Source organism: Cucumis sativus, chromosome 1 (assembly GCF_000004075.3).
Source record: "Cucumis sativus cultivar 9930 chromosome 1, Cucumber_9930_V3, whole genome shotgun sequence".
NCBI classification, from domain to species: Eukaryota; Viridiplantae; Streptophyta; class Magnoliopsida; order Cucurbitales; family Cucurbitaceae; genus Cucumis; species Cucumis sativus.
The window spans coordinates 9,986,057-9,996,727 of record NC_026655.2 but is presented as its reverse complement, the minus strand read 5'-3'; the positions used below and the strand labels follow the sequence as shown (position 1 = coordinate 9,996,727).

The 10,671-nt window shown below is 35.8% G+C and overlaps 1 protein-coding gene across 2 annotated transcripts; it reads left to right on the top strand.

Moving 5' to 3' along the window:
* Positions 1–8,633, top strand: LOC101221209 (DNA repair protein RAD5A). 2 transcript variants are annotated; one of them, XM_004139416.3, is made up of 20 exons: positions 1–834; positions 1,054–1,187; positions 1,394–1,529; positions 1,734–1,787; positions 1,869–2,009; positions 2,086–2,237; positions 2,329–2,413; positions 2,513–2,776; positions 2,915–3,061; positions 3,154–3,306; positions 3,796–3,863; positions 3,995–4,117; positions 4,199–4,298; positions 4,385–4,497; positions 5,341–5,619; positions 5,735–5,935; positions 6,361–6,454; positions 6,531–6,602; positions 7,678–7,776; positions 8,077–8,633. In XM_004139416.3, the coding sequence occupies exons 1-20, from the start codon at positions 250–252 to the stop codon at positions 8,197–8,199; spliced, it is 3,123 nt and encodes a 1,040-aa protein (XP_004139464.1). In that variant the 5' UTR covers positions 1–249; the 3' UTR covers positions 8,200–8,633. The 2 variants fall into 2 exon arrangements, with proteins under 2 accessions (XP_004139464.1, XP_011654243.1); XM_011655941.2 differs by having other exon boundaries at positions 1,866–2,009.
* Positions 8,634–10,671: the final 2,038 nt, after the last annotated feature.

The following is a 10,671-nucleotide window of genomic DNA, read 5'->3' as shown; positions in this document are numbered from 1 at the left end:
GGCCACGATGACACAATAGTTTCCAGCATCACATGGCGGGAAACGCCATAGCCAAAGATCCTCTCACGCGCCTCTTCACTCTTCTCTTTATCTCTTTTTCAATTCTCCTCCCCGCCATTTCCAACCCCTTTGATCATCTCTTCATCCATTCAAATTCTTCTCGCCGCATTCAATCAACTCAATAGATCTTCAAAACTTCTTCACTTCTACGCCCATCAGGGTTTAGGGTTTCAATCCATCAATCCCCAAATGGGAAGCAAGATTAACGACGAACTTGTGTCCACTGTACGCTCCATTGTCGGTCCCGACTTCTCCTATATGGATGTTATTAGAGCTCTCCACTTGGCCAAGAACGACGCCACCGCCGCCATTAATATAATCTACGATACCCCTAGTTTCGGAACGAGGGATAAACCACGAGTTCAGGAGAATTCTGATGTTGTTCATCTTCCTTGCGTTTCGAGTTCTGAGAGCAAGGCTGTTACCTCTACTTCGAAGAGGGTTCTTGATGAAGGTGCTAATTTCCCTTCGCCTGAAGAGGAAACGTCTACTCGGAGTCCGTGTAACGTTGGTGTCATCAAGGATGTCGTTGTGGAAACCTCCAGTCCATGTTCGAGTTCGATTGGGAGTGAGTGGTGGCTTGTTGGCTGTGCTGAAGTGGCTGGGCTATCTACGTCTAAGGGGAGGAAGGTGAAGCCTGGAGATGGAGTGGTGTTCACATTTCCTTCGAGGAATGGGTGTAAAACACCTTCACCGGCTAAGGTTTTCGGGAAGGGAAGACACATGGCCAATTTTTCGGAGATTGTGAGGTTTTCTTCAAAAGACTCTGGGGAGGTATTGTTTCAATTCTGCTATTTCAGTTTACGTTTTGATATTATTTATGCAAATACATGGGATTTTCTTTCCAAATGGTCTACAATCAGAAACCTTTTTGTATAACTTTCCCTTGGTTTAGACAGATGTGTATGTGTTGTCTATCATTTGTGTCTTTTCCTCCTTTTGTTAGTGATATGTTTTGTTCTTATTATATTAAAATTTATGGATTTTTGGTAGATCGGTCGAATACCCAATGAATGGGCTCGATGCCTTCTACCATTGGTGAGGGATAAAAAGGTTAGAATAGAGGGTTCGTGTAAATCTGCACCAGAAGTGCTGGCTTTAATGGATACGATTCTTTTATCTATAAGGTAAGCTTACCAGCATCATCAGCATCAAACGTTTGTGTTGTTACCAATATGAGCTCTCTTTCATATGTAGTGATGTTTTTTTCGTTAGTATACTTTGTTTGATTGACCATAGTACAACACTGGTCTACAAGCCCGTGTCTTGTTTACAATGAGGTATGATGTGCAGCTTCTATTAACTAATGAAGCTATATATCATTGGAATGCAGTGTATACCTTAACAGTTCTTTGCTTCGTAAGCACCAACAGACCTCCCTTAAAGCAGCTAGCAGTGCAGCTGCAGAATCAGTTATTCATCCTCTCCCAACTTTGTTTCGGCTTCTTGGTTTATCATCTTTCAAGAAGGTGAGATCTCTTGTTCAATGCAATTACCACTTTGTTACATTCATATATTGTTGTTGTTGCTCTAATTTTTTTTTTTTTTTTGCGCGTGATTTAGGAGCTAGGTTGATTTAGTGGATGCACTTATTTTTGTTCTTTGGATATGTGTAATTATACAATTCTATACATGACAGTTTTAAATGATGTAATCCGAATGAATGCAATCAGGCTGAGTTTACTCCAGAGGACTTGAGTGGAAGAAAACGGCTGCTGGACTCAAAGGTCTGAGCAGATTAACTTTTTTCCTATGATTCATAGCTGATTACGTAAGCTAGGTTTGTACTCAAAACATTTATACAGCAGGTTAGTTGTAGTCTGCCGTCCTCATTAGCACGTACCTTGAAGAATTGTTCTCAAAATGATAATGGGTCTGAAAATGAAGAGTCAATCTCAGATATTGATCTGGAGAATATTGTTGGTGCTGGGGATACTTCGGAGCTGGAGGTAGCAATATTTTTGTTAAAATATCTTGGACTAGTGGTGCACAGACTTGTAATTTTTAGAAATATGTTGTCCATAGGAAATGGATCCACCTAGTGCCCTGCTATGTGATCTTCGGCCGTACCAAAAGCAAGCTCTTCATTGGATGATCCATTTGGAGAAAGGAAAGTTCATGGATGAGGCTGCAACAACCCTTCATCCATGTTGGGAAGGTTATCGTCTTGCAGACGAGTATGCTAGTTTTTCTTTTTTTATTGGTATTTTTTTTTCTGGTTTCATGATCTATAATTCACTATGTGTTGAGTTTATGTTCCTTTTGTAGGAGGGAACCTGTCATCTATTTAAATTCTTTTTCTGGTGAGGCTACGACAGAGTTCCCAAGCACTCTCCAAATAGCCAGAGGAGGGGTAAACTCTTAAATAATGAACCATAATTGTAGTTACATTCCTGCTTGTGTTGTTTGTTCTACTTTTTTGTTCACTGACACATAGGTTGATTGATGAAAGATTCTGGCTGATGCCATGGGCCTCGGGAAGACCATCATGACCATATCACTTCTTCTTGCTCATTCAGAAAGAGGTGGAGTATCCAATGGTCAGCTGAAACATTCCTCCACTGAAGGTGATGATGGAAGTATTGGTGAATCTTTGAATCCTTTGAAGAAGGCTAAAATTACAGGTTTTGAAAAGTTGCTGCAGCAGCAGAGGAACACCTTAGCAAGCGGTGGCAATCTGATAATTTGTCCCATGACCCTTTTGGGACAGTGGAAGGTATTATTCCTCTCTGTCATTCAGTAAATCATATTGCTTACTTAAACTTCCGTAACTTCAATTTGTTCCATGGATCATGCTTAGTAAGATGGCTAGTCGTATTTGAGAATTCCTTTGAATGGTTTCTTTGTTTTTCAGGCAGAAATTGAAGCTCATGTGCGACCTGGATATCTGTCTCTACATGTACATTATGGACAGACTAGATCCAAGGATGCTAGAGTTTTGGCACAAAATGATGTTGTAATCACTACCTATGGGGTTTTAGCCTCTGAATTTTCTGCAGAGGTAGTTGCAAACATCATTTTTATTTATAAGTCAGTGATTTTAACTCACATTTGCAGAGTTGTGTTTTCATTTATTATTATATTTGCTTGCAGAACACTGAAGAAGGTGGACTTTATTCGGTAAGGTGGTTCAGAGTTGTTCTTGACGAGGCTCACAATATTAAGTCCTCTAAAAGCCAAATTTCCATTGCTGCTACTGCGCTAGTTGCTGATCGTCGCTGGTGTCTTACTGGTACTCCTATCCAGGTAACATCTATGTGAAGTTCTTTCTAATTTGATCACTGGATCTGTCCTTATGTTCGTTTTTGCATTTTTCCTTTTTGTGTGTACTTTGTGGGTGGGGGGGACTGCAATCCATAGTCTCTTTATAATAAGAACCTAAACTGTGAAAAACAATTTTTAAGCAATGGAAAATATGAATTATTGTCAATCTTATCTTCTAGGTCAAATTTAGAGCCATATTTATCAAGGTAATATTGCATGGCATCAAAAGTATTTATTTCTTGCACTGGGATCACAATCAACAACTAAAACTTCTTATAGAGCTTACTTGATACCTTGCATTAAACTGTCAACTTTGGTGGTTTGCTCTTGTCAAATACCTTGTATTTGTGGATCTTGGTCTCAACTACTTTCAAGAACAGTGTTGTGTTTTTATTATGGGTAAATTCTTGATGTGAATTATCAATACTAATGTCATTTATGGTTGCCTTTCATTAATTATAATTGACACAGAACAACCTGGAGGATATCTTCAGTCTTCTTCGATTCTTGCGGATTGAACCTTGGGGAAATTGGGCATGGTCAGTTACTTTTACATATACTTGGCATTTCAAATGTTTCCACTTCATTATGCTCTATTGAATTATTTTACCTGCATGCTTTGGCGTAGCATATCCTTTTTAGCATCGATCAATTTTCCTTTCTGATTTAGGTGGAATAAAATCATTCAAAAACCATTTGAAGAAGGTGATGAGAGAGGGCTAAAATTGGTTCAATCCATCTTAAAGCCAATCATGCTGAGGAGGACTAAATGTAGTAAAGATCGAGAAGGCAGGTTAGTGGCTGCCTTGGACATATTATTTAATTTGTGCCAATGTACATTCTGATAATAACTTTTGGGTGCTGCAACTTGCAGGCCAATTTTAGTTCTTCCTCCAGCTGATGTTCAGGTGATTTACTGTGGACTTACAGATGCTGAAAAAGATTTCTATGAGGCACTTTTCAAGAGATCCAAGGTAACTCAGCGCTGCTTGTGCAAACGTGTCTTGCTTGTTTTTGTTTGACTTATTACCTTGAGTAACAAGATATCCAAAAAAAATAGGTGAAATTTGACCAATTTGTTGAGCAAGGGCGTGTCCTTCACAATTATGCATCAATATTGGAGTTACTTTTACGTCTTCGCCAATGTTGCGATCATCCCTTTCTTGTGATGAGGTGCTTTCTCTTCCTTTGTCTCTTCTATAACTTTTTTCTTTAATTTTTTTTCCATTCCTCTACCGGAGGTGGGAATGAAATGGTATTGGGGCATCTAGAAACTGGAAATCTTGTAAAGTCTCCAATTGGTTAATCAAACCAAAAGGGCAATTACTAAAGTACTTAGATTTGAGAGCCCAGAAATACAAGAAAATAAAAACATCATTCCAAAGACTTTCCTTTGTCCATGTAAGACTCTTGAATTCTTCTCTAACCATACTATCAACAAAAGAGTTGTTCAAGTGGTAAGACTGAACTTTGGACTCTTGATGACCACTAAATCACAAGACTTAACTAAACTACACTGTATCCAATCTTTATTAAACTCTTTCAGTAGCCTAAACTACAATAGCAGAAGAGGGACTTGCAGTCTCCAGAGCTGTCTGTGTAAGAGATCACAAACTAGGATTGAGAACAAAAGAAGGGCTGCATCTCTGAATTTCTTTCCCATGGTGTTGAGATGCCTGAAGGGTGTGCTTCAGAATGAAATGGTTTCTGGAAGATCACCACTTAAAAAGCCATTTATATTATGGTTGTTTTTTGAGAAAATATCATTGAAGAAATAGTTTATGGTGGAGGTTTCATAACCCATTTTTTTCCCTTTACTCTGATTTTCTTACCGTTTAGTGAATAACATAATTGCGAGCATCATTTGAACACAAATATATGCATGATTCAGGGGTGTGAAAAATTAAGTGGCTCTTTCTAAGAAATTCTAAGAAAGTAGTAAATTAGTTCCATTGCTTACTCTCTTGTTGCCTATTATTCTGAGAGAAGGCTAATTGATGGTTTTGGTTTGTACAGTCGAGGTGATACCCAAGAATATTCTGATCTAAATAAACTAGCAAAACGTTTTCTTAAAGGCACTCCAAACACACAGGTAGGAGAAGGAAGAGATCTGCCTTCTCATGCTTATGTCCAAGAAGTTATGGAAGAGCTTCGCAGTGGCGAACATGGAGAATGTCCAATATGTCTCGAGGTATTTGAAGATGCAGTATTGACACCATGTGCTCATCGTATGTGCCGAGAGTGCCTTTTGGCGAGTTGGAGAAACTCTAGTTCTGGTTTATGTCCAGTATGCAGGTACTTATCTTATTTTTTAGTTCTTTTCTTTGTTTTTTAAAAAAGAGTAACTGGATTTCTTTGACTTGCATGTCTTCACTTCATCTCAAGTGTTAACCCTACAATTGCTTTATAGGAAAGCGATCAATAGACAGGATCTTATAACTGCTCCAACTGAGAGTCGTTTCCAGATTGATATTGAGAAAAATTGGGTCGAATCATCCAAAGTTGTGGCTCTGATGAATGAACTTGAAACTATTCGTTTGTCAGGGTCAAAAAGTATTTTATTCAGCCAGTGGACTGCCTTTCTTGATCTTTTACAAGTTCCTCTCTCTCGGTAAGTGCATTGCTTTTGATTATGTACTAATTGAAAAAAATTGTACAGAGTGTTAAAGGGTGGAGCTTCCTCTTTGTAATTGATTACAAAATGAAATACCAATTACTTATGTATTACCTCAGATTTCTTGTTATTTTAATACTTCAATCTATGTACAATTAACTCCATGCAAGTGTAAGTTTTCTGATTCGTAATTGAAGAACTGTCTAACAAAGCATGTAACAACTTCTATATATTGCCATGGGATGCAAAAAGATGTGCATATTGACAGAAGTAATGGTTATTGAATGATATTGTTATCATTTTCTTTTGCATGTAGTGTTTCATTCTCTTTAATTTCTTGCATATATTGTTGCGTGTAGTGTTTCATTCTCTTTAATTTCTTGCATATAAGGTTTTTGTAATTACCTTTCTTTTCATCACAGGAGTAATATTCCTTTTCTCCGTTTGGATGGGACTTTAAGTCAACAACAGAGGGAAAAAGTTATAAAAGAGTTTTCGGAGGATAATGGAATTCTGGTATGCAATTTTATTTTCTTCAGCTTTGTGTGGGAAGCTATTTAATGGTAACATTGTGGATTGGTTGTGACTTTAGGTGTTGTTGATGTCACTCAAGGCTGGTGGAGTTGGAATAAATTTGACAGCTGCTTCAAATGCCTTCGTATTGGTATGCCTAAAGGAATCAAACCATATAGCTGATTGCTTCTTGATACATGCTCTATATTTAAAAGTGCTCCTTGGTCAAAGTTGTGAGCAATCCGAAGGTTGTTTGGATCATCTTATGTGCTAATGGCTTCTTTCTAGATGCTTTGGTTAAAGAGGAATACATTTTTAAGATGGGTGTAGCAACAGAGGAAACAATTGATAGTTCTGTTTCTTGTTTCTAGCCGATCTATTCTGCCTAAATGCTTTTTGAAGTTATAACATTTCTTTTTTGTTTGATGCAAACCAATTGGAGAGCCTGTATGTCATTTTAGTTGAGGATTCTCAAAACTCTATTTTGGATAAAACTATCCTACCTTATCAACTCACTTTTGGTGCTTCAATGCACTGTTTCTTATTTAGAAAAAGGACATGAATTCTCTCTTGGTTAGAAGCTTTAGGAGAAATCTTCACATAACTGCATGGTTCTTAAGTTTTAAATAGGTGGAATATGCGATCGTTTAGGGAAAGATATTGATAATCTCTTTGTGCATGACCCTTCTGTTATAACTTTTGTAAGGAACTTATTTAGATGCTATTGCTCGTATTGGGTTTTCCCAAAAGCCATTTGCAATTTTTGTCTATTATCGATCTAGAGGCCAAGAACTCAATCAGATGTAGTTTTTCTTACTCCATCCTTTTGCCTTCCTTTTGGAAACATGTAAAGGTTGAAAGATATGTTTCCGTTGATGGTGGTATTGATCCATATTTATTTTGAAGTTTCACTAGACTTTCACTATTTAAAGCTTTTCTGAAATTCAATCTGTTCTTAATCTTCCTCAGGGATGCCTTACAGCAACGAGAGAGAAATTTGCTAAATGTGCATAATTTGCATAATTTGCATCTATTATTATTCTTTCCTTGTAATGCCTTTTTGTTCAGCATTTTAATGCTTGCTGTTTAATGACTACTTCTCATTGTCTAAACATGAAGAGCCTGCCTGGTCATTTCATTCTCTACTATTTCGAAGAGAGTTCTGTAATATTTTAGCAGTAATTCAATGGAATAATTGATGGTCTATGGTTAAACAATCGTTGTAGGACCCATGGTGGAATCCAGCAGTTGAAGAACAAGCAGTTATGCGCATTCATCGCATCGGGCAAACTAAGAGTGTAAAAATAAAACGCTTTATCGTAAAGGTGCAATCTCTTCTCCAACTAATAGTAGACAATTTGTGAAGTATGTATGATGTACTGATAAACTAGGATTTAGTACCTGCTCGTAGACATTTCAGATTATGGTTAAAGGTTAAAACTTGTAATGGGTTTTAGCTAGTTCAAAATACTAATCTGAATTGCCAGAAGTTATTTTGAAATTTTTTTTAAAAAATACTTGAAGTGTTATTGAACAGAACACTTATTCATTCGAAAAGAACGTGTCAGGCAGTTTGATAGTTGCATTAAACATGATATCGTCTGAAATGTAACATTACCTGTCAGGGTACTGTGGAGGAAAGGATGGAGGCAGTACAAGCAAGAAAACAACGATTAATTTCTGGTGCTTTAACAGATCAAGAAGTCCGAAGTGCACGAATTGAAGAATTGAAGATGCTTTTTACTTGATACAGTAAATGCATAATGCTTGTTTTATAATGAGCTATCATTTGGCCTTGAAGCTGTTGGCTAATGGAATGACCTGAGAAATGAATCAGCCTAAAGCTATTCTTATGCAGGCCAACAGATTTTGTTGTCCGACACCGTAGGGGTAGGCCAGTAAATTTTAGCTGAAGCATTTTTTCTTTTTTCTTTCTAACAAGTTTTTATTGTAAAGGCAGAGAGCTTGCTGAAAATTAATATATTTATTTAAACCAATTGTGTATAGACGAGGGAACTTATAGCCATAAGGGTGGGTTTGTTAATGTGTTTAGAACACAAAGAATGATGTGTTTATTGGGCTGTATACTTGGAGATTTTGCAGATGCCGAGGGAACAAAGTACAAATTATAATCCTTTCAATAATATATGTTATGGCTAATCAATCTTTTAATGTGGTTAAAGTGATGTCAAACCAATGACAAAATGAAGTTACATGGAAAACTTACTTTAAACTTTGAAGTTGAAAATTAGTAGTCAATTTAAATCTTAAACGTTTGTGTAGAGTGGGTGCTTGAGACATTTATTCGAATTGGATTTAACTCAAATCGGAGTTTTTCAATGTTACAAGTTGGTGTCAAACAATTTAACTTCAATTTTACATTTTGCCCAAAAATTTCACCTATTTATCTTTCCCTCTCCAATATGTTTTCGTGATTGCACTTGTTGATCATCGACAACAACTAACTCTTACAACATGTTTGGATGATTACTTCTAATGTCCGATTCTAGTAACCACCATTAGTGATTGTGTTGCCTCATTTTGACAACAAATTCGAATAACAATGGTGGATCGTGTTGCCTCACTTTGACAAATTCTAATAACTACCTTTGACGTTCAACTCTGCATGTCTACCACTTTTGTATACAACTTTGACGATCACCTCTGTTGACTAACTTTGTGGATCATCTCAATTGACTAACTTTAACGATCATCTCACTCCATATACTAAAAAACAAAAACAAACTTGACATATGAAAGTGATTTTAAATACAAGATTGAAATTATTAGTTCGTAATGTTTAATAGTTGCCTAATACAATAATTCAACACTAATGGAAACACTTTTGAGTATAAAGTCAAACCAAACAAACATGCATATAAAAATACTTGTGAGAAAATGTAAACAAGCACATTTGTATTTTTATTTTAACATTTTTAAGGTTTAACTAAACTCATTATTTAAAAATATTTCATTTATCTTAATGACACTCGAGAACGTTGCAAGCTCAACCACATAGTAGTTATCCATTTGAATTACACGTATTTGTTTGGCACCTAAGGTTTCTACCAACATGACTAGCACTTATATCACTTATTAGGGACAAAAAGCATATTAGAAATAGTTGTCATCTCTTATATATATCTAATTATTATCCCTTATCTAGCTAATGAGGGACTTGATCAAAATTTCAATATATGTATAATAAACTTATCATTGATAGTCCATGTTACAAATATTGGTCTGCCACTAAAAGACCATAAAAATCTATCGACGATAAAAGTCTATCACTAATAGACTTTGTTATATTTACAAGTTTTCTAAAATTGTTATAATATACTTAATTATTATTTCTAAAATTGTTACCTATTGTAATTACCGTGAGATTTTAGGGCTTTTATATGGATGACCACGAAAATGAAGGCCCAAATGAAATCTAGTCCACAATTCAAATTGTAATGAGTAATGACCTTATGATGACTTCAGCTGCCTGCGAATTTACCAAAATAATCTCATATGCACACAAGGTCGATCCAATACGAACTTCTCATTCTTATTTCTCATTTCTCATTTTCGCCCAACACAATAATCAAATTCCCACTACTTGCCTTTTTTTCGCTTGTGAATAAATTTCTATTCCTCTTTCTCATTTTTCTTTCTCGTTTCAAGTATCTATTTCTCATTTCTGATTCTCGTGTCTAGATATTGTTTCTCACTCGTGAATAACTTCTTGTTCCTTTTTCTCATTTCAAGTATTTATTTTTACTTTCTGTTTCTAGCTTCTACATAACGTAGAAAAGTTTGGAGAACAGAGGAAAAGAAAGAAGGCATAAAAATGGAAGAAGAAGATGACAACGATGACAAACGGAAAAACGTAAAATAAAAAGAAAAGAAAACGAGGACAAAATGAAGGAGGAAGAAAGAGAAAATGGTTAAAGTGTAATTTGATAAGAGAAGACCAAACCTCATTTTGTTTTTAAACTTTGGAGTATTTTTTATTTGTGCATTCCTATGGTTTAGGGTTAAAAATAGAGTAAATATTTTGTTTTATTGAATTCCGTCCCTACAAGAAACTGAAAATTAAATTATTTATTTTTTAAGTTCAGTCTTTTCACAGAGTACGGACTGATACAATCACTTCATTTTTTTTTTATTACTTTCTTGCAAAAACTTATTTTATATAAATACATTTTTTTATTTTCTTTTATATTATTTTCACC